Source organism: Nomascus leucogenys, chromosome 12, assembly GCF_006542625.1.
Source record: "Nomascus leucogenys isolate Asia chromosome 12, Asia_NLE_v1, whole genome shotgun sequence".
Taxonomy (NCBI): domain Eukaryota; kingdom Metazoa; phylum Chordata; class Mammalia; order Primates; family Hylobatidae; genus Nomascus; species Nomascus leucogenys.
Genome location: NC_044392.1, coordinates 24918282 through 24943341, shown reverse-complemented (window position 1 = coordinate 24943341; position 25060 = coordinate 24918282). Strand labels below are relative to the sequence as shown.

At 40.7% G+C, this 25060-nt stretch overlaps 1 protein-coding gene across 1 annotated transcript in view; it reads left to right on the top strand.

Moving 5' to 3' along the window:
* The window catches only part of PAPPA2 (pappalysin 2), a 289210-nt gene extending 264607 nt beyond the window's left edge, over window positions 1–24603 (top strand). The window contains exons 21-22 of the mRNA XM_030823938.1: window positions 22002–22100; window positions 24211–24603. Coding sequence (XP_030679798.1) covers window positions 22002–22100; window positions 24211–24285 — 174 coding nt within the window. The 3' untranslated portion in view covers window positions 24286–24603. The remainder of the gene's footprint in view (window positions 1–22001; window positions 22101–24210) is intronic.
* Window positions 24604–25060: the final 457 nt, after the last annotated feature.

Genomic DNA, 25060 nt, shown 5'->3' with positions numbered 1-25060 from the left:
AAGAAGTGAGATGGCAGTAACTTGAGTGGAAAACAGTTCATGGAAAGACTTTTGAGATGAAGAGACTGGAACATGTTTATTGGCTTTGAGTAATAATCTGATTGAGAGCATGAAGACCAAAGATAAAGAGGGGTTATAAGGGATTACAGATACTGCTGCCTCTCAGTCAAGAGTCAAGTGAGAAGGGAGTAACAATAACTAAAGACAAAGTTTATAGAGTAGCAGATGGAATTCAAGAATTCAAGGTATTTTATATGCAATGGTTTCTTGTTTCTCTGTGTAGACTTTCCCATTCCTGTCAATGGCAATGTCTGCTGTCTGGTTGCTCAGGACAAAATCCTTGATGTCATCTTAATTTCTCCATTTCCCTCATGTTCACATTTAGTTCATCAGGTAATTCTATTAGCTCTACCTTTAAAATATATCGACACACCAGCTACGTTTTACCATCTGACCCACTGCACCCCTTGTATGAGCCATCATCACCTGCTACATGGCTTATTGCAAGAGCCTCCTGACTGGTCTCACTACTTCCCCTGCCTCTTCACAGCCTAATCCCAGCATAGCAGCCAGACGTCCTGTTAAAAATGTAAGTTAAATCATAATGCTCCTCAGCTGAAGCCCTGTGGCAATTCCCCACTTCATCCAGAATAAAAGCCACAATCCTTGCAATGGCTTACCTAGCCCTCCACATGTCCCCTCTCTGAACCTGTGATTGAAAATTGCAAACATCTTCACTCTCTTGTTCTCTGCCCATCTTCCCACCACTCCCGATTCCCTTATACTGGACCTATTATTTAGTAGAATTATCACTTTCTAATTTGCTATAGAATTATTTGTTATGCTTAATGTCTGTTTTCCCCATTGGAATATAAGCTCCATGGGGCATTAAGTTTTGCAGATTTTATTCACTGTTATATCTCAAGTCCTTAATACAGTGACGTAGTGACTGGCACATGGCAGATGGTCAATAGTTTTTGAGTGAATGATGGAGATAAGAAGTTAAGGGCATTCACATGTCAGGGGGAGGGTCAACAGCGGGGTAGGGATCTTCAGAAGCCGCTTGACCATGATAGAGAAAGGAAAATTTTGCTGACTTGAGAAGAGTAAAATTGGCAAGAGATCCTGAATGTTATGAGTCCTTTAAAAGTCTTTTCTATTGACAGTTTTGTTGTTGTTGCTGTTGTTAAATTAAGCCTATAGTCAGCATCACTCTGTACTGGGACTCTGGGGATGAGGAAGTTTGGTCCCGGAGGGTCTCTTCAGCTATTTGAAGGCTGTTTGTACATTGGAGAAAGAAGAGTTGGTTCCACTTCCTGCCTTTATTCTCTTTGGTTGTGTGACCTCAATCAAAGTCATTTAACATTTAACTCTTATGAAAAAGTATCTCCCTTGCTTGACATATGCAGTTCTTTTGGCTCTCAAATGAGATAATGTTTGTGAGAGCATTTGTAGACACTAAAATGCTACACACATATGGGATTATCATCATTGTCATCCCCGTGTGAGAAGTCTTCTGAAGCAAGCCCAGGCTGAGCTGAGGCATGGCCATACTGCAGGTGATACATCCTGTGTGCTGCCCACTGTGAGTCCTGACCAAGGAAGCAGAATACCTTCCAAGAGTTGCATACATAAAGCTGTAGCGTGATCTGATAAAGAGAGCCTCTGCTTATCTCCTTTCATTGCAGTCCAGCTTAAAGCCTGGAACTAGTTTTTGCATCTCTTTGAATCTACCTGAGTGCAGGCCCCCAAACTGGGTATCAGACCTTGATTAAGGAGAATAACAACAGCCCAGATCTGGGGCTTCCTAGTAACTCCCCCAGTGCCAGCTGAGCGACTTGGGGTAACTTTCCTTCAGAAGCTCCTCTTGGGAGGATGCCCACACTCCATAGGGGGTACAAATCCTCTACCTTATTTGGCCTCTATTTCATTGAACAGAGTGACAAGAAAACAGCAAATAAGTCTTTGGATGCTTAACCAAACTAAAAACAAAACAAAACAAAACAAAAAAAACAACATGCACCTATTTTGAAAACATGAACTTGCCCCATCCTTGTCTCCAAAGTCTAGTGATCCTAAGTAAGCCTTTTGGTTCCAGTAGGTTCTCCATAGCCTTTTCAATCGTATACATTGTTTTTCTTTCTATTTAAGATCAGTAATGAGAATTTGGCAGGAGAAAGATTCAAATGGGTCAGGAGGCTCTTGTGGCTTTTCTTGGGCTTGTTTTCCACAGCTCATTCTAGCCTGCAACATATTTTGCAAGAATAAATTGGCTGGAGATCTAATCCATGGTGAGAGGCTGCCACTGAGGCAGCATTTCAGGATAGGGAGACTGGAGCCACGATCGGGCTTCCTGAAGCACACAGCCGGGGTGTTTCCTTACACATGCACATGCACACGGCAGTGTACACTGGGGATCCTCATCGAGAACAGATGTTGCTGCCCACTGTGCCAGCCACATGTCGTGCATGGCATTTTCTTCTGCTAAACTCCTGGCAACAGCGTTTTTCTTTTCTTCTCCCCTCCCTCTGCCTCCTACCCTCTTTTCCCATCTACACCCACTGCATGTGCAAATTCTCTCCTGATTCATACTTGGCCAGCCTCTTATTTTTGTTGTTGTTATTGTTATTGCAAACATTAGAGGCTTCCAAAGCTGGAAAAAAAATAAAAAGAAAAGAAAAGAGAAAAAGAAAGAAACCACAACAGCCCCCAAAGGAAACATGTTCTAACCCAGGAATGTACAATACTGCATGCATGGGAAGCATCTTCCCACCTCTCCAAGCTTAGCTACAGAAACGAAGACTCCAAATTCCAACACATGAAAAAAATTAATCCAGCTTTTTCCTATGTGCCTCATACCATTTTTCAATCTAAAAGTCTGCTGCTCCCCGCAATGGCTAGGATTTGCAGGAATGTCATAGCCTTCTTCTCAACTTACACCATGGTTACAAAATTATGATCACTGCTTCAGGTCCATTTATTTATTTCTTCAATGAAAATTATATTTTCTGAGTATGTACTATGTGTTGAGATCACAAAAATAAATCAGAAATTCCCATCACAGTGTATACAACAGAGATAAAAAAAAATCAAATTACTATCTAATGAGTATAAGCCGATAATACAATCATATGAACAAGGGAATATGGGAGCACAGGGAATAAAGCAAATAACTTATCCTAATTCCATGGAGAAAGTTTTATAGAGGGGTAATTATTTGAAGTAGATTTGAAGAATAAATAGGCATGAAAGGCAAAGATGTGAAAGGAAATGGCATGAAGCTGTCATCAAGTCTTTCTGTAATAAAGCTGCATAACAAAATAATCCACAAATATAAATGTCTTAATAGCAACTTCTCACTCATGCATCTACAAGTTGGCTAAAGTGACTCTCTTAGTTTGTGGTCTAGGTTCAAGTGTACTTTATATGTCTCTCCCTCAGGGACTCAGGCTTTAGAGTTTCAGTGTTAGCAGCTACACAGGGCATGTTCTCTTCATGGTAGATAGCATGGGCACAAAAGGGCGAGTGAAGGCATGCTCATACATTTCCAACTTTTTGTCAAGTGTAGCATGTGTCACATACATTTATGTTCCACAAGTCAAGGCAAACCACATGGCTGCGTCCAAAGTTAGTAGGAAGTGAAGCTGTGCTCTGCTGACAGTGGACTCATGGCAAAGGAAGGGTGAGTAAGAAGAATATAGACAAAGAATAATATCTACTAGTCAGCCTTTGCAGTCACAAGAATTTGTTAAACACATTCACTCCATCCTATGCCAAGACACTCCAACAGTCTTATCCAGTCCTAGCATCAGGTTTGAAATCTGAAATCTCATGATTGATATCAGATTGCAATGTAGCTTCTCTTAATCTGGAGCCTTATGTACTAAAATCACAAGCTCCCTGCCTCCCACTCACCCCACATGCAAAGTGGAGCAGAAATAAATAATTACAATAAACATTCCCTTTCAAGGAGAAAGAGTGGGGAGGTGCATAAAGCCCACCCCTCATTCTTTGAGCAAAAGTTGTAAAACCACTACTGGGAAAGTAGGGAGCACTTCTTGTTTAGAAACTTTCGATTACTCCCTGGGTGTCGCTTCCTAGTTAATTGTTCTTCATGACTTTTGGCTCTGATCTCTAAGGAGTCTTCATTTTCCACCATCTTATTTGGTCATGTATTAAAAGCAGTGAAGAACATCCACTTTTGGAAACTGAGTAGTTTTCTTAACTTGCTTCCTCCTTGTAGAATATAGGGGGCCCAAAGGTCTCTAACAGTAGGTCTTTTTCAATCCAGGCTGATAGTGATTTTGGCACCTCAACTCCCAAAAACTTGATTGATTTTTGTGTATATTTAATTCCAGTAAAATTCATAAGCCAAGACCTGTACTCACAAGTCTTTTCAAGAAATGCCTCTATCAATAAATATGGGTATTCTGAGCTTATGAGGCTTCTCTTGGACAAAGTTCTTAGGCTGTTTCCTCAGAGTCCTTTTGTAAACTGCAAGGATCTCCTACGTGTTGATTTAATCTAATTGAAGGTCCTAACAAATGATGTAATGGTTCACTCCTTAATTTGTTTCTTTGCTTAACATTGTCTTAACTTCAGTCTTAGAAGGCCTTTCTAATGCAGATTATTATGAAATTTGATCTTTACTGGCCAGAGATGAGAAACAGTTTTATTTTTCAGCACTACAAGTTTTAGAATTTCTAATAATTTATATTCCTGGTCAATTCTACTAGCAAAGCAATAACCTTTTCTGCGCTCATCTCTTCTCACAGTACCTTACCAAATTAAGGTAATAACCACCAACTAATCCTAGTAATATTCTTCTTCAAAACTTCTTTATTCAAAGCCAATAGGGCATTACTAAATTTTTGGCCTGCAAGTAATAACAATTAACAATATAATTTCTCTCTCAAGTAACTATAGGAAACATTTTATGAAATACCTTGCTACCACATAAATGAAGAACATAATTTTTCCAGCCTTCTGAAACATTTATTTTGCTTCCTGCTCCTCCATTCCAGAGCCAATCTCATACATTTTAGGTTTTTTGTTTGTTTGTTATGGTAACATCCTACTTCTGATACTACTGTCTGTATTAGTCAAGTGTTCCTGCAATAATGTCACATAACAAACAATCCCCAAATGTCAATGGCATATAACATAAAGTATTATTAGTCTGCTCAGTGAAGCTGATCTTGAAGGAGATAAGGAAGTATGGAATGACTCAAGGTTAAAGAGGTAAATAAAAGGTAGATCATTAGATCTCTGGTATGCCAATCTAAGCAATTTGGGCTTTATTCTGCAGCCAGTGTTGATTCAATGAGGGCTTATAAATAGAAGAATATGAATTAATCAAGGTAGGCTGTGGTCATAAATTAACCCTAAAATTGCAGTGATTTACCATTACATTTCTCACTTACATTAAGTCTGGTATAACTCTCTAGAGCAGCTATTCCTTTCTTCCATCTTATTACTCTGTCCTTTCAAAATGTGATCTCCATGGTTGCCTCCTTGAAGACAGAGGAGAAATACAAAGCAAGGCCAGTAACTCTTTGGCCTTGGACTAAAAGTAATGCATCATTTCTGTTGGTCCTCCCATTCACCAGACATGGTCACATGTCATCAAGACCATAATAAGTGAGGCAGAAAACTCTAAGGGACCACAGAGATATCTGTGAGCACTAAGAATCTCTGTAAGAGAGAAAAGAAGGTAGGATGTATAATTTAAGAAGAAATCATGGTGGCAAAATTGAACCATGGGGGTCAGGGTGTTACCATCTCTCACCTGAACTAATGTAACAGCCACCTCACCGAACTGAGGAAGTGCAAAGAAAGGAGAAAAGAGCCTGAATACAAAATTATGTCTGCAATAGGATAGTATTTGTTTGCTGGGTGTAATGATGAGAGAGGAGTTAAAGATAAAGTAAACGGGATTGGAAAGATGGCAGTGGTGGATGACAGTACTGTGGGCTTGCCTCTTATACTGTCTCAGTTTGCTCTGAAATAAGCTCAGTCAACAATTTATCAACACACATTGCTTGAACATCTGCTGTGGGGAACAAAAAGACCTGGTTGCTGCCTGCATAGTTGGAGGTGTGTGCTATTTGTATGTGTTTTTGTTGCTGTATCTATTTTGAATGTCTGGTTAACCAGCTTCTATTTGGCAGGGGACATGTTGAATTTTTCTGTGTTTATACTGCCACACACACAATCAAATTTAATAGTAAACATCCTACAAGTAGTTAATAAATATTCACATTTGGCTAAGTGATGCTCATTTTATTCTCTTTTTTGGCTGTTCTTGCATATATTCCTTGGGAAATTTCTTATGCATTAAATATAGAATATTGCAGTTCAGAGCTAGAATTAGTACTTTATTTCTAATTTATTTTTTAATTAGACAAACCAAGTAGTAAATTGAATATGCATTATCCAGATGTGAAAGCCTTTGAACAAACAGAGATGAAGTTGACTCCCCAATATCCTCATGTTTGCCTGCCGGTTTGGAAGTTTAAAATACTTAAGTTTAATTTGCACCTCTATTGCTCATTCCCCAAGTGACCTTGGGGCACGACCCTTTGTCCCATTTTCCCCATCAGTGGAATATGGATAATCATATTAATCTGCCTCACCAGGCGATGTGAGGACTAATTAAAAATGAGATTAGATTCAACTGAAGTCTTTCTAATGTGAAAAATATTAAACTTGGTGATGCATGTCTGAAATGCTGTTAGGGTCTGGGAATGGTCTCTGGCTTTGGAACTGCTTGTGACTCTGATGACACTACAGCTAAGACTGGAGTGCCTGCAGGCTGCCCATCTTGCTCATTGGCCAGATTGCCTCTGACCTGGTTCCATGTCCTGTGGGCCCAGCCTGAAGGCCAACTCTGTGTAGAATTGACTGGTAACTGAATAACAGAAGCTAATGATCTGTTCACTTCTTAATGCTTCCTCGGAGACTTACTTCATGCCTTTCCTCCTCTTACCTCCTTTTCCTGACAGGATCTCTGGGAATTATTTGGATTGATCCATCACTATAATAGTTAAATTGATAAATTTACTAAATATCTTATGTGTTTTGCTCATACTTACTTCACCTAGGCAGATAATGCCCTGATGCACAGAGCCGGCTTTTCCAGTTGTGTTTTATAGGTAACTATATCTACTAGGTAATTTTAGGGGTGTTTTGCATGGTCTCATTTCTCCCCTGAGTACTTGTCTTCCAAATGTGGTTCATAAAATACCAAACTTCTTGTAATTAATTTCATATCTTGCCTTATTCTTTTATCTTTTATTTAATTGCAGATACATATTAGTCCTTGACCCTCTAGTATGTCAGCGGCCTTCCAGAGGAATAGGAAAATATGCAGATACTATGGCAGGGATGGAGACATTGGTTATGGGGGTTGTTAGAAGGTGCAAAGAGTTCAGCATGAAGGTGGGGATGATGAGAAAAGAAAGGAGAGACTAGGAGACTCAAGACAAACTTAGATAGAGCCTTGCTGCTATACCTCAGCTCTCAATAGAATCTAAGATAAATAATTAGGTACTGCAGATAACTTTGATTATTGTATATTTTGGTTGCTTTGAAACCACGTTATGTATTCTATCCCCATAGTTGGGCAAGGTAAATGGTAAGATCCCTGAGATTAGAGAACACCGTTAAGAGGAAAAATGTCAAAGTCATTAGGTAGCCACTTTGGGAGGGCTGTGCTCCACCCTCACAGACAGAGAACCATTGATACGAAGAGTATCCAGGCACATTTATCTCATGAAACAAACAAAAAAGACAACTGGGGATTGTTCAGTATATTTAATAACATTATTGAGTGTTTTTAGCATTCCAGGTCATGCTATGAGGAATTATTACCATTGCTACCATCCTTGTCTTACCGATGAGGAAACTGAGGGGCTGAGAATTTAATTAACTTCCCAAATCTCCTGAGCTAGTAAATATGGGACCAGTTAATGAACCTCAGTAATGTGATTCTAGAGTCCATGTTCTTAGACTGGTAGGAAGATTAAAAGCAAAGGAACAAATAAATGATGTATAAACTAGAAATGACTTTTAGAAAATACAACTGAGAGATGAAGATGGAGTGCTGACCACCTGTTAGGAACCCTTTCTGGGCTTGCAAGATTTAAACCAGAATAAATGGAAAAGGAGATATGCCAATGAACTCTGCTTAGCAAGGATCAGAGACCAAGAAAATGAGAGCAGAGAACATGTTGTGAAACAGATGCAGTCAATCAGTGATGAGTGGATTAGATACACAGACAAGCGTCCTGGAGATAAAGGGAATGTAAACAAGACACTCACACAGAGAATAGGTTCCATATGGGTGAAAGTGAGACTGGATGGACTAACCAGTTGGGGGAGAAAGGAACAGCTGGGCCAACAAATCAGGATGTATGGCAGGTTGAGGATCAGAAGCACAATGATCAGCCACACAAACTGAACTGTCCGTAGACATGGGAACTAAATATTAGACTGAAGCTAAAAGAAACAAGACTACTGGCAAGAAAACATTCTAGAATAAACATGACACCTCCCTCTTGCCATTTTTCAGGTCAACTGGACCTGGATATTACTGGGGATGATAAAATAGTTATGTCTAAATTGTGGAAAAAGTCTGGCAGAAATTGGGCAGAAGAGAAAATGTGCGGGGCCCCTCTAGACCTGTGTTTATATATATAGGAAAAAGGAAAATCTGTAGAGCTTCTGACTGTGAGCTGGGATGGGTCTTGCTGCTTAATCAAGATCTATGTTCCATGACTCAGACCTTTGATTGTGGTAAGGATACTTTCTAGGTAGATTTTCAGTGATCAAATTATTTTAGAAAAGTGTATCATGATTTGAATAGTCAATGTCATAGATAAGCCTTCATCTCCACTGGTCTTTTGCCCATATATGACCATTCAAGTGGCCCTGACAACTTTCCTTCACAATACCCCTCCTATCCGCCTTTTTCTATTCCATATTATGACCAGCCAATTCTGTTCTTCTTCGTTCATATTGCTTGAACTCAACTCCTACTTGGTCCTGGCCCTTCCAGTTGTCTTCTGAACGTTCCCTGTGTTATCTCCAGATCTAACCTTCAAAACACAGCTTTTATCATTTCTTCTTCTGGAAAAAAAAAAACAACTTTAGTTTTTCCCTATTGTCTTCAGAATACAGATTAAATTCCTCTGGATGGAGATTTTGACTTAGTTCCAAACTTGCATCATTAATATTTGAAACAGAAAACCACAGATACATCTTTTCTTTTTCCATCTGAAATGTCAGCTTATATTTGGCCTTCCTGCTGGGATTATTCTCCCCATTTCTCTGCCAAAATCCTATCCATTCTTCAAAGATTAGGTTTAATCCCATGTACCCCATAAAGCCTTTCTAAAATGCTCCAGGCAGGTCCTCTTTCTGCACTGCTATCATTCTTATTAGTGGTACCATTAATTACTCTGGGAACTGACCCTCTATTTACCTATGATTTCTTTCCTATGGTCTTAGGTGCAGTTCAGATGCTGTTTTATGCAGCACTCATGCCACAGTGACTTATTTGAGGCAAATACTTTGTCACCCAGGAATCTTCTGTGGTGCCTTGTGCATAGCAGACACACTAAACACGTATTGATCAAATATCCCAGGATTCTAGCAACTAACCCTATGCCTGGCTTATAGTAAAATAGATGTTAATTTACTGTATAAAGTAATTTTGGCAAAATGTAAAGGATTTTTTCTGGATAATTATAAAAGAAAGTTTTCTATTTGTCCTTTAAAAAATACTATATAATACATTTCTCATGGCTATCTGTGACATTGACTTTTCCTTAGACAGAAGATGGCTACCTCATTCTCATAGTTTCAGTGAGAGGTTAGACCAGGTGTACAGTACCAAGCAGTAGAGTGAGGCATATCATTAATACATGATAGCAATGCTGGAGGCAGCATGAGCATATCAGGATGGTCAGGGCACAGGCCTGAACACCGGACAGTGGCTGTATCCTCAGACACATTCCCTATCATCATGATCAGACACATTATCATCAGACATATTCCTTAACAGCGCCAGTTTTTACTTTTTTTCACCTGTAAAATGGTTGTGATAATGGGCCCAATAACAGAGTTATTGCAAGGGTTCATAAAACCACATGTACAAACCTTGTAGTACACACCACACACCTGTATAAAATAAAAATAGCATTTTGCTTCTATACAATGGTTTGTAGTTTGTAAAAATAGTTTTACGTTTAGGTTTGCTCCTTATACCTGCAGGTTTCAGATAATTTGTGTGCATCTATATGTGTATATAAAATAAAAATATACTTTATGTTACAAATCTATAATATAGATTATATATTATTAATTATTATACACATAGTATAATACATATGAGAAAGAGAGAAGCATATATATGTATCATATAGATTTACCACATCTATGTGTATGTGTATATAAGTACATACAAATATATATATACAGATATATGTATACAGTTGCATATACATACATATGCACATGCATTGCATAGATATGAAAGAGAATAAAAGAGAGAAAACAAGTGCTATGAACACTAACAAAAGGCCGGGCATGGTGGCTCATGCCCATAATCCCAGAACTTTGGGAGGCTGAGGCGGGTGAATCACGAGGTCAGGAGTTCGAGACCAGCCCGGCCAAAATGGTGAAACCCTGTCTCTACTAAAAATACAAAAAATTAGCTGGGCGTAGTGGTGGGCAGCTGTAATCCCAGCTACTTGGGAGGCTGAGGCAAGAGAATCTTTTGAACCCAGGAGACGGAGGTTGCAGTGAGCAGTGATCGTGCCACTGCCCTCCAGACTGGGCGACAATGCAAGACTCCATCTCAAAAAAAAAAAAAAAAATTAAAAAAAAGGAAAGAAAAAGAACACTAACAAAAACTCAAAGAAATGTAGATTAAAGTTTACCCCAAAGTGAAACACTTTCATCTTTGTAAAGAGCTGGATGTGGTATCAGAATGGGAAAAGGCTTGTCAACTGCTGTGCTTTCTTTAAACAGTTCTCACCCTAGCAGTCTCTGCTTACTCCTCAAAATTCCTCTCAATGTACTTGATTGCTGAGAAAGAGAGGGAAGGATGGAAGGGGGAAGGAGGGAGAGAATGAGAGAGAATGGGAAAAAAAAAATAAGATGCTCAGCAAACAGCAGGAGGGCCAAGAAAAATATTTAATCCAAACAAGGCATATGGTCGTTTCCTCCCACAGTCTGCATTCCCAGTCACCTTCCACAGGCGGGCTCGGGGAGCCAAGAAATGCTGGCCTGCTTGGCATGTGCCTGCATGCGGTGGACAGGCAGGGGTGAGCACGCATGCTGGGGCTGTGGTGGAACATTCTGGTCACCAGCTCAGGCCTGCCTCAGCCTCCCATGAACTGAATACTGGCCAAGGCATCAGGAGACAGAGACGGAGGGAAGTAAAGGATCAAAGTCCAAACAGGACCTAACAGTCTGTCCCGGGCCTTCTTGTAGGGTCACGTGCTTTTCCTTTCTTCCCCCAGCTGCATGTTATCTGTCTCTGATTTGTACCTGTCTCCTCATCCTTTCATCTCCCACAGCTATGTAAGCTCCATCCAGACAGAGCATGTACCACCTCATGTTTCAATTATGTGGGATGTGGCCTTGTGCAGCAGCTGGCCAAGGGCCCAGAGAGAAGGGGCACAGTGAGTGGCCACCTAGAGAGGTGACCAGAGAAAGGCACTGGAAGGTCCCACCTTACTGGGCAGGGTGCCTGCAGGGTGCCTGAAATTCTGCTCTCAATTTCATTCATCTATAGTCTTAAGTTTGATGTCTGGAAGAGTCTACTGTGAATGAGTCTATGACTGGAAGGCCACGCCAAGCTATTTTCAGGTGATATTTTGGGGTGAGTAATTGATAGTGAAAACAAATACCTGGGAGGCAAGGGGACAAGATAGGGGAAATAATTGGGCATGGTGGTTTATACCTGTAGTCCCAGCTACTTGGGAGACTGAGGCGGGAGGATTGCTTGAGCCCAAGGGTTTGAGACCAGCCTGGACAACATAGCCAGACCCCATCTCTTAAAAAATAAATTTTAAAAAAAACAGACAAACAGATGACGGGGGAATGTTTACCTTATCTTGGAGGAAAGGTAAGAGGAGTGAAAAACAAGAACTGTTCTGAGTTTTTAGTTTTATAGAGTTAATTCCGGAGAGAATTCACTAGTTTAATCTATCAAATATTTATTAAGCACATATTGTAATGTATTGGATACTGTGCTGATGCACAGGGTTTATTGCTGATGGAGGAAAAGGGAACAGAAAAGAGACAAAGATGGAAGTGTTCCTGCCCCCATGGTCCTTGCAGAGTTGCGGACCTCTTGTGTTCAAGGTTTCTATGTCTGACCTTGAAACAGAGTTGGTTGGCTCCAATTAGCTGAAAAGGAAGCAGGATATTCCCTAAACAAATGATTGTTAATCCATTGATTGTTTAAAGAAGAGAGCCAAATGTCATGCAGTAAGACTGTATCTGAAGACCTTGCAGACCATCTACACCATTCCCAACATGAAAGCAAGAAAAAGGAAATTACAAGAACTCATGGACCTATCAGCCCTGCAATGGGGACAGTGAGGTCTGATGGTACGTCATTATTAATTCTTGTAGGAGCCCACGGCACAGACTTTGCTGTGTCACAAACATTGGTACTATGGAAGCCTGGCAATGAGTCCACCTGATGGACTGCTGCTGTTCCTGGGCAGCGTTTTAAGAAGCATTGCTGTGTACTTAGAGGAGGAGGAAGGGTGACAGTGCCATGAAAACAGTCTTTGACAGCAAAAGATTGGGAATCACTGGAATAAAATCTTGACAAATGAATTGTACAGGATCAGCTTCACTGGAGAAAAGGGGGTCCCATGGAGGACAGCAAACACTGATGGAGGAGTAGACAAAAGTTTTTTGGTTTTTGTTTGTTTGTTTTAGGACATGGAGTTGGGTTTGGTGCGGAAGGGTCAAGGAGTGATCCAGTGCAGAAGGAATAAAGGTGGTCAGGGGAGTGGAGCACTGGGTGCCTTCACAGCCTTCAAAGTGTATCTTGTGTAGTTTTGGTAACAGGTGAGGGAAGAGATAGGGCAAAAGGTACCCAACACCTTACCATCAGCAAGGCCTCTGAGGACACATTCCCATCAGGAATGGCTCAGGTTGCAGCTCTCAACAGAAGGGCCAATAAAAACTTCGCAGAAGTGCTGCTGTTTTCAGTAGGGCCCTGCGCAGGGATGTTCTGTCCTTAAGGAGCCAGGCTTCAACTTCGAGCTGGTGTTTTTCTTGCACAAATGTGCATGGATATCACCTGAACACTGTCTTGCCCATTTTCACCCTTTGGGACTATAACTCCATCCATCAGCACTGACCCCCTCCTGGCCTTGAGGTGGGCAAGACTACTCATAGAGAACTGTCTCTCCCAGAGGAGAGACTACATGGGGAAGCAGGTCAGTGTGTGCTTGCAGTGAGGTAGAGAGTTTGTGTGACTTTGAGTCTTTATTTGCCACTATTTGAAAGCGGCCGTGAGGTTAGTTTTGGCTGAAAAATAAGTCCCAGAGAGTCTCCTCACCTTCCTGTTTTCCTGCAGCACATATCAGAGAAGAAATATCTGTGTGATGGTTTGGGGTTTTTTTTCAGAGGCTAAGACACCCAAGTCACCACTATGGTTTTTGAAGAGAGCCCTGGTTTCCAGGAGCCAATCAGACCATTTCTTTTCTGTTTCTATAAGTTTCAAAACTATTTCCCTTGTCACCTGACTCTGTCTTTCATGACTCAGGCACATGCATTGGTGGTAAAAGTGAATGGGGAAGGAGGCTCTCAGGGATGCAGCATGCCTGGTTTTGACTAAGGTGTTGGTGGCAGAATCTTGACGTTTTCTGACCAGAGTCTCTAGGAAGACAATTCAGGCACCAACCTGCAATGGTAAAAGCAATGGTAGTTTTCTTGCTGCTTTCATAAAATTATGAATTATTGAATGCTTACTATAGGTCAGGCATTGTGCTATGTGTTTCACCTCCATTAGCTCATTTATTTCTTGCAGCAATTCTGTGAGGTAGGTGCTATTTTTCTCATTCACTAACAAGAACACTGCTGCTCATTGTTAAGAAATTTTCTCAGATTCTAATTGTTGGTAAGGAGCAGAGCTGGGATCTGAGCATAGGTTTATGTAAAACCATATGCTGTGCTCTCTTTTTTTTTTTTTTTTTTGAGACAGAGTCTCACTCTCGCCCAGGAGGAGTGCAGTGGCGTGATCTCGGCTCACTGCAATCTCCTCTTCCCAGGCTCAAGCGATTCTCCTGCCTCAGCCTCCCAAGTAGATGGGATTACAGGCGTGTGCCACTGCACCTGGCTAATTTTTGTATTTTTAGTAGAGCCAGGGTTTCTCCATGTTGGCCAGGCTGGTCTCAAACTCCTGGCCTCAGGTGATCCACCCACCTCGGCCTCCCAAAGTGCTGGGATTACAGGCGTGAGCCACTGCACCCAGCCATATCCTGTGCTTTTAATCGCCATACTCTATAGCCTTGATAGTTTCTGGGGCAGGAACTATTACGCCCTGGGTACCTTGGAGTAAGTGAAGTCGATACAGATGAAAGATGTCTTTTTTATCTTATTTTTGCTTGCTTTTCTTTTCTCATCTAATTTTTCTCAACTGTTTCTCTCAGAGGAGATTGATTTTTGTCCTATTTGATTGTTTCTAAGACTTTGCTTTGGTCTTGGTGTCAAATGTAGATAAGCTGATTATAATCAGGCTTCTCTTTCAGCCTCTGCAGAGGTACATATTTGCCTTTTTAGAGGGTCTGGTGAGTTACATAGGCAGTGGTTTGAGGTCCTACACAGAAGATGTACTACCACCCATGCACCAGTGATGCATGAGAGGCCACACAAGTAGACGTGCAGTCGGCGTTCCTCTGATCATCCAGCAGGATGTGGATCTTCATTGTCTTTCTTTCAGTTACATCTTCTCATCTCTTGTTTGTAGATTCCACCCTTTCCCGTCCAGGAGATACTCTGTACAACTTCAAGTGTTAGCCGAAAACACAGAAGATCCTTAATGTCTTACTGTTAGTGACTTAGCCAAGGCCTGGATTTGAATCACATAGACTTCAGAGCTCGTAGGCAGGAGCAAATCTCTTGGCTCCCAGGTGAGCCAAGCTACCTGCGGAGCATCATAATGTGATTGTGTCATTCCGTATCAGTCCTCATAAACATTGTCTTTTTATTAAAGTACTAACAGGGTTACGTAAAAACTCCCTACCTTACAAAGGGCCAAGACCTAGGCCCTTATTCTAGATCACCTGTTAAAACCCAACCACTTGATCACAGATATTTGCAAACATTCCTAGGACAGCCATGGTTTACCGCTTTCTTTCTGCTCTGGTTTATAGTTTCTTTGTTTTTGGCCTTTGGGAAATGTTCTTTTTCTTCTTATGATGCCAGATGTGAAACTGAGAGAATATTATTATGTTTTATCTAATATTTTAGATGGTTTATAGAGGGGTAATTTTTACATAGTATATTCTACTGCCTTGTCCTACTTTCTGGCTGAAACATAAGTATGATACACCTCCAAAGGTATGGATGTGTACCATGTTCTTCACTTAGAAGATGATCTTCATATATATTATATATACACATCACCTACATATATATTTGTATATATATATGTATGTGTGTCTGTGTGTGTGTGTATATATATATATATATGATTTATCTCAACTCCAGTGTCTACAGTATATGCATTTATAGTAAGAAATGAACTAGATGCCCATAAAATCTGGACCTGTGTCTAAGTTATGTGATTCTCATAAGGTAACATACCTAGCAAATTTTCTAGCAGTACAGGAATAATGAAAAGGAAGGATCTGGTCATAAAGTATGCTAAGGAAATGTAGTTTGCCTCTCACTTCAAAATAGGACAATCATATTTATTTATTTGTCGACAACCTACATCAGTCACTAAACTAGTAGCTGGGACTACAAAGTTGATTAGATCCCAAGCCTTTGAAAATACATTCCAGAGGTTAAGCTCTATAATAAATATGTGGATCAAATATACCATAACTCAGAGAAGGGACAGCTTTCTGAGTCCAGGAAGTCAGATGAAATTTTCCAGAGAAGATTGTTCCTAAGAAACTATTCCTGCATAAGCCATCTTGGTATCTATCTATTTGAATTTTACGTTTTCCAAGAAGACTTGCAGACCCACAAATGTGCCATCATTGGAACCCTCCATCCCGAGGAATGAACAGTGGAAGAGTTGAACAACGCCATTTCCTTTTTTCCGCACATGACAGCAATGAGCAGCAAAACGTCTGGTTTTAGCATTCTGAGTATTGGAAATAAGTGTTTCTGGGCTGTAGGCATCTGTCGATGTGACTGGAGCACAGTGTTGCTTCCTCCTGGGGATATCAGCCTCTAGGGGAATATACCAAGCCCCAAGTCTCCAAAGGAGCAACAGTGCCAGGCAGCCTATTTGGGATAAACCTTGACCCACAGCTGAGAAAAACAGAAGTGAAGTTGTGGGCTGGGTGGGGTGGCTCACGCCTGTAATCCTAGCACTTTGGGAGGCTGAGGCGGGTGGAACACCTGAGGTCAGGAGTTTGAGACCAGCCTGGCCAACATGGTGAAACCGCATCTCTACTAGAAATACAAAAAATTAGCCAGTTGTGGTGGCTCAATCCTGTAATCCCAGCTGCTCGGGAGGCTGAGGCAGGAGAATCGCTTGAACCTAAGAGACGGAGGTTGCAGTGAGCTGAGATCACGCCACTGCACTCTAGCCTGGGCAACAAAAGTGAAAATTCGTCTCAAAAAAAAAAAAATATGGAAGCTGTGGGGGTCCAGAGGAATTGACATTATGCATGACCATTTCTTTGTCTCTGTGTTAGATTGCTTGGTTCACTTAATACACCCGTACCAAGCCCCTTTTGTAAAGGTGCCAAAAGAATTTAAGTTACCCTTCTTTCCCAATAAATTAAAAGACTAATGAAATCATCAAATAGTGGTGGTATGGCATCGTAGAAAGAACAGAAGACCCAGTATCTAGAGATTTGGAATCTGTTCCCAGGATTGCTACTAACTATCCTTGAAAACAAGACAGTTCACCTTTTTAAGGCTTCATTTCATCATTTGTAAAATAAAAAGTTTCTACTAAATAATCTTCAAGGTGTCATCTAGCCTTAGAATTTCATATATCTATGGTCTTCAAAAAAACTCTTCAACATACTGATTTGATTTCCTTTGGATATATACCCAGTTGTGGGATTGCTGGATCACATAATTTACATTCCCAACAACAATGTGAAAGGGTTCCCTTTCCTCCACATTCTCACAAGCACTTGCCTTTCATCTTTTGTTGTTGTTGTTGTTGTTTTTGAGATGGAGTTTCACTCTTGTCACCCGGACTGGAGTGCAATGGCACAATCCTGACTCACTGCAACCTCTGCCTACCAGGTTCAAGCGATTCTCCTGCCTCAGCCTCCCAAGTAGCTGGGATTACAGGCAGGCACCACCACGCCCAGCTAGTTTTGTATTTTTAGTAGAGAGGGATTTCTCCATGTTTGTCAGGCTGGTCTCGAACTCCTGACTTCAGGTGATCCACCCGCCTTGGCCTCCCAAAGTGCTGAGATTACAGGCGTGAGCCACCGTGCCTGGCAGTCTTTCATCTTTTTGATAAACAACTAGTGGTCTTATTATCAGAGGTCCCTGAGGGGCCCTACAGGCCCCCCAGTTTCTGCCCCCAAGATTCTAAGAGAGACCTTGTGCTAGGGCTCTAGTCTTGATGTTCTTTGCATTGTTTGGATATGAAGCCCAGGATATGTGGGCACAATAAGGTAAATCATGGGATGTGAAGGAGAATGAAGATCAGGCTAGAGGTCACCATTCATTGAAGAGCCAGAGAAAAAGAAAATTAGTGCACAGATTTGTGTAGATTTACATAGAACTTCTATTTGCTGCAAGAACTTCATCAGGCACTGCACCATGCCTGCTTTGGAAAGGAGCTTCTTTGGGGCCTTACAGAACCGAATTAATATGAAGAAACTGAAGTGGCTCTGATTTGTCATTCACATAACAAGAAGTTTTTTTATGAAAATGATGTGGAAGACAGAAAATAGTGCTTGGCCTCAAGCAAAAATTTGATTAGCATCTTCTCTTGGTCTAAAACATTCATCAAGATAATAAAATAGGATTCAGTCCCATGCCTTACCTTTAGAGATACAGTCCCTTTTGGCTAAGATTCCAACCTGTAGGTTAGTAAAGCAGAAGTTCTAAAGTCCAAACTAACCTTTCTAAAACATCAACATGGTCTTGAGTTCTGTTGCAAGCTGTAGAAGAACAATGTTCTTAATCTGGTTCAAGAAAGAGCGATCTTATCAGCCAATCAGTCAATGTTTATGGAACTATTCCCGAGCCTGGGCTCTGTAATAGGCAGCCTGAGACCACTCACCCTTCTATTCTTCTTCTTAGACAGATCTTTCAGATTCCTCAGAACCATCCAGTCCTAAGCTCTTCTCCGTAGGGCCTAGATGTTGTGGAGCCAGCTCCTGAAAGCAGATTTCCCTCACCCCCAAAATCTGGATTAGGTATTTAACTCCTGTTCACATCTTGGTGCTACACTGAACTATCACATGAGCTAAAAAAAACAAAAAAAACAAAAAAAATTACTTATGATGGGTCACCCCAGGGGCTGGAACTATGTTTCATTTATCTTTGTGACCCCATAACAATGCCTGGCACATATAGGTGTGGAATAAAGAATATGGAGTGATTGAATGACTGACTATACCCATAGACAGCAGACAGGGCCACACTATCTCTATGGCTAACTCCCCACAGCAACTTCAAAATGGGAAACATCGCCAGATTATATAACAGGCAGAAGAAATTACGTTTACTTTTGAGAAGTTTCCGAAGCGGTATTCGTAGGGCAGACTGACAGTCTTTCCTTTTCGTATTCCACCACATGCACACAGTCATTATTTGTCCATTTCATCTGCCTGGAACACAGCTAGAAAAGCCATGGCAAGAAAAGGCTTCCTATAACAATGAAAATAGGTATCATTAGGCTCATACGTCATAAGAAGGGTAGTCCAAACGCTCTCTCAGATTTAAGTATTCACTCTAGGTATAATGCTAAGGGCTTAACTTTCTGGCTCAAACATAAATCAGTTCTGAGGGGTGTGTGTGTGTGTGTGTATGTTTTAAAGGAGGCACATTTAGCAAAGAGGAGAGTTTTTCTATACAGTGAAAATAATATACAGTTATTTTAATGACTTTGGGTTCTATATGTTGTTAAAAGGCAGAAAAACGGGTGTTTTATAAAGATATTTTTGTTTTACCAAGATGGTTAAAATAAAAATTTAAAAAGTGACCCTTACCAGGATAAGCTTCAGATATTTGAAAAATGCACTTACGTGAAACGCTTTATTTTCTGATGTTACAGAATAAGCAAGGTATACATATGGGTGGTGACGTTCACCTACGTACTCATTGTGCAGAGAAACCAAGCCCAGTACCTTTTCTTGGAAAAGATGCCTGTGGGTTAGAGTGATATCCTAAGACTGACATCTTTCAGTTATTGAAATTAAAATTTTCTAGTCTATATCCAGTCTTAAGATATTTTTAAATTTGGGATCAATTAGTCATTTTTCCTTTCCTATTTTTTCATTGTAACCTTGGACTCAAACTGTCGAGCTTCCCAGGCACATGTTGCCATAGGAGACTCTGTTTGTTGAGGGTGGAGTGGTTGTTTTTGGCAGGTTGGGGGAGGAGCAATTAATTCTAATAGGTATATAGTAAATTAAACACTTGGGTCTTTCCAGCCTTTTTTCTGTATTTCTGCTCTTTTCTATAAACTTCGTTCTCTTTCCAGATGACTCTTTAAGAGCAGAAAAGAAGGAGCTTTTAGAAATAATTCCCAGGCTATAGCAAAGGAAATCCAGTGGGGCCTGGAGGTCACTTAGGTCATTACTGCTGTTTTCTACATATGTTCTCTAATGTTCTTGAGACTAGAAGTGACCCTTGGTGAAGACTTTAGAAAGAAAAATTCCTTGGGATCCTTTACTAACCCATTCAAATATTTAGATTGTTCTTATGAAAAGAAAGATATCTTTAGATATACCTTTAATTTCTATTCTGAAGACCAGACTTATACATGTAAGAAAAGTATTTTGGGTGCTCCTTCGATTTTTATAGACAATTACATGGAAAAAAAAGAAGGAACTTATTAGGTTTTGCCAATGAGTCAGTCAGGGTTGGAGAAAAAGTAACAGATATAGTGTTAGATGAATAAGATACACTCCAAACGCTTGAAAGAGAAAAATAAAACTCTGGGGAAACTCCGTAGATGTATCCAGTCATCCTGCAAGAACCCAAGAGCATCTACAGGTGTTAAGGATGCACTAGTTATCTTTGACTTCCATTATTTGGCTGCAGTTCAGGACCTGAGTCTTGATTCTATAGTTATTCCAAGTTCTCTGGAGCGAGAATAACTGGCTCCAGCTTTAAAGACAAATGCTCATCACAGAATCTTTGTCTTTTATCCCAGTGAGGCCTGTGTTGAAAACAGAATTCATTTTCACTTCCTGCTCACAACTGACATTGCTATGCAGCTGTGCGGCAGCTGTTGAGTTCCACCCCACAAGTAGCAGCTTCTCAGCGGTTGGCAAACTGGTATATATCTGCAATGATGTTCGAATGACCTCAGGATCCCATAGAATAAATCAAAATATTGAAGTAATAACTTGGATAAACTCGTTCTGATGTAACTCAATTGCTGAGAATTATTTAATGGCCATTTTTGAGTTGAGTGATCTATCTCATCAAAACACGGTAAAATACAAAACTGTCCTTCTATTTGACATTTAAGGAGGGTAGCGGGGAGAGAAAGTGATTTGAACATGTAAACTGGAAGGTGGCTTCAGAACTCAAGAGTTCTGTGGCCCAAAGAGTTTGACCACAAGATGTTTCCTAGGACTTTATGGTTGGGCATCACTCAGGATGAGGAGCAGCCAGGTTATTGAGTAGGTGGGCTGGCTGATTTACCCTCCAGGATACAGCAGGACAGCGTTTCCCTCCAGAGGTAGTTTTCTGGAGAAATAATGCATCGGGCTGCTGAGCTATTTTTTAACAACTTGTTGCTGTTCTTATTGTACATTCTCTTTTGGGGTGAAACACTCCATTAACTCTGGTTTGGCCTGGACGCCTTTCCCATTTTAGTTCGTGCTGACTTACTGCAGTAACAGTAGTGGATGGAAACAGTACAGCTTTCTCTGCTCTAACCCTGTGTCTAGTTTCTGTGCATGAGTTGGCTGTACCTGTGGGAATATTTGTGTTACAGCACTGGTGTCCTCAACCCAAGCACCACTGCGGGCTGGACAGACACCATCTGAGTCTTCATAGCACCCAAGGACTACTCAGGTCTCTAAGTGTCAGTCTTCAGTGCACCAGGAGAGGGGTGGAGGTTAATATGTGAGAAGCAGTACAAAGCCAAGTTACATGACATCTAATACTAAGCTTTATCTGACACTTGCTATGTGACCTGGGCAATTCTTATCATCTCTATGCATCCTCATTTCCAAAAAAAGCAGGACTTTTGAGGCCAACTCTGCCTACTGCACAGGATTTCTCCCATGCTCAACAGAGTTAAAAATATGTGGAACTGTTTTGTAACCTATATAATATAAAGACCTCTTGTTACAAGAAGGCAAAAAAGCTGATCAAAGAGTTTAAATGACCTATCTCAGACCTTAGAGTAGGCCAGGAGCAGTGCTGCCAGTGAAATTTGACAATTCCTTGGACCTAGTGGTCTTGAGATTTTTTCAACTTCTTGCAAATATTAGGTCAATTTGTGTCCTGCACCTTGGGTGCTTTTCTGTAATATCTCTGGAGTTGTATGGATTACGCTGGGATGGGAGGAGTGGCAGAGTCAAACAAGATATAATAAGGCTATACTGAGATGTTGCCTTCTAACCTCCCTACAGCCCTTCCAAGCAGATGGTTGGTGTGACACTATCAACAACCGAGCCTACTGCCACTATGACGGGGGAGACTGCTGCTCTTCCACACTCTCCTCCAAGAAGGTGAGTGAGAGAACCTGGGGATGGGGGAGGCAGTGGCTTCAGGAATAAAGGCAGGGTCTTCAGCTAGCTCTCATTCATGGTGTGTAATAATGGGTTTGTATTCAACAATTAGGAGGGAATTATAATGAACAAACATTGGAGCTTCTAAAGTGACAGGGTTAAGGGTAGCCTAGGTTCTTAGACAACACTAGTGCTTTGTCAGTTCAGTGATTCTTTCAGAAAAGCCATGGTTTTTGCTACGGAAAGACTCATACCTGCTTATCATTGGCCAAGAAACATCTCTGTAGGCAGGGAAAGTAATTGTCTTTACCCCTGGGGGAGGTGGGATTATCAACAAAGTGCTATTCAGTTACTAACCATCTTCATAATTACATTAATAATTTTACATAGTGTGTTACAAGCATCTCGCAGACACATGTTAAATGGCTTCCACCAGCCACCTGAGCACTCTCTGGATTGTATCGTGAGCAATAATCCTTTCCAAGGCCCTTTATCCCTGTTATTCTTGGCTCTGTTAAATTAGCAGATAGGCTCAAGCTAAGCCTTATAAAATAGAATAAGCTGAAATTTTGCAATAATATGGGTAAAAATCTAAGTGCTCCAAAGATATTTGAAGCTAGTTGGGTCCATATGATAAATCTGAAATAAGCAAGAGATGTTATTTCCTTCCTTGTGTGTGTCTCTATGATAAAACGACACCTACCATGATCACCTACATGCAGACTTGAATACTACATCTCTTACTCGCTAATGTTTAATCCTTAGTCAATATGTGGCAGACACTGTTCTCGCCACTTATGTGAATTAACTTATTTAATGCAGAGTGCTCAGGGGCTCATCATATCACTGTTTAATTTGGCTCTCTTTTGCTCTAAAAACCAATAAATCCTAAACTAAGAAACAGATCAAGAGCTTGGACCAAAGGTCAGAAATCAGGCCAGCTATCTCTGTATGGGAAGACAAGATAACTTAGGAAAAAATAAAGCAGTTCTCTCCCCATCTAACACTCTGCAAATCTAGTAATCGTCTGTAATAAATTTCAGTGCCTGTGGCCAGCATACACAGGAATTAGGATTGAAAAGGCACTTCACCCCTCTGTTGACTCCTAAATCACATTTTAAAGTAATGTGCAAATATGCTGGAAAATTTCCCCACACAACCCCACCCATTCTCCTACCCACTTGCCTAATCACCAAGCCCATCTCTTTAGTGTACTTGGACTAGTATTGTGTGTGATATGACTATTTATTTTTATCTCATTAGGTTGTTAATGCCCCAAAGGGAAAAATCATTGCCACTTTTATATCACATCTCCCAAATACCCAATTTTCTCTGATGCTAGTTATGGATGTAGCATTTATCTGTTTGTAGCAGTGCAAGCAGAAGTGAGTAACTTTTTCCGGACTGTCTCTGGCATGAGGAAGAGATAGTTACATAGAAGGAAGGCAATACAGCCACAAACAATGGGTGGGGAGATGCATTATTCCACCAAGCCAAAGTATATCCTGGGCTCAAGAAGAGCAAAAACTCATGCTTTATGAGGATGGCAAAGATGTTCCTATTGTTCCAAGCGCACTGAGGAGTTGGAGTCAGAGTGCTAGTCTGTAGCTAGTCTCGGCTTCCCATATAGTAGTCTCATTACCTTGAATTAAGTCACCCCACATCTCTTGTCCTTCCCTGTAAAGAGAAAATGCTAATGCTGCTGTTCGTCTTTCCTACTTTACAGGGAAAGTGACAGTAACAGTAAGAGCAGTATTTTTAGATATGAGTGGTAATATTAGAACTGATGGAATAGTAGTTATAGATGCTTGGCAATATATAAGAGCTTTATACTCATATTATTTAAATCACACAAACACCCTCTGGGGTAGTTTCTGTTGTCCTCCCCAGTTTATATATGAGGCAAGTGAAGCAAGGAACAATTACCTTGCCTAAGGCTACATGATGACATGATGTGTGAGTGGGAAAACTGCGTGTTAATTTCCAGTTTGTGATATTAGCACATAATTCTACAGTTCCTCTGGGACCAAGTGAGGAAAGTGAAAGCTGGTTGAAAAGTGTGAAGCTATCATGGAAATGAGCTATTTCAACTTCCCTTTCATTCCCCTAGGTCATTCCATTTGCTGCTGACTGTGACCTGGATGAGTGCACCTGCCGGGACCCCAAAGCAGAAGAAAATCAGTAACTGTGGGAACAAGCCCCTCCCTACACTGCCTCAGAGGCAGTAAGAAAGAGACACTGACCCAGGAGGAAACAAAGGGTGAATGAAGAAGAACAATCATGAAATGGAGAAAGGAGGAAGGGCATGAAGGATTTTATAAGAAATGCAAGAGGATATTGATAGGTGCCAACTAGTTCATCGAGTAGCCCAAGTAGGAGAGAATCATAGGCAAAAGTTTATTTAAAGTGGCAGTTGATTAACATGGAAGGGGAAATATGATAGATATATAAGGACCCTTCTTCCTCATTTATATTCTATTAAATCCTATCCTCAACTCTTGCCCTGCTCCCCACTCTACCCCCTGCCAACTATTCAGTCCCACCCAACTTGTAAACCAACACCAAAATACTAGAGGAGAAGTTGGCAGGGATACTGTTAATACGCATTTCGAATGGATTGCCATCTTTCAGAGCTTGTCTGCTCTCAACTGGCTCTTTTTCTTTTTGTGTAGTTTCCCTTAAATAATGAAGTTAGTTATTAATTCTTTATAAGTATTTAAACATAATTATATAAATATATTATATATATTATATTTTTTGCTGTTTACTAAGCTAAAAATTATTCATTGTTCCACACATGCTGCTGTGAAGTTCACATTCAAAATGAATGCTGAGACTTTGAGGACAGAAAGGCAACTTATTTTCCCATCTTTCTATGGATGGGGATTGGCAGGTTGAATGGGAAGTACAGAAGGAGAGAGAGTAATTCGATGAAATTCTGGATGCTAGCATGTAAAGCT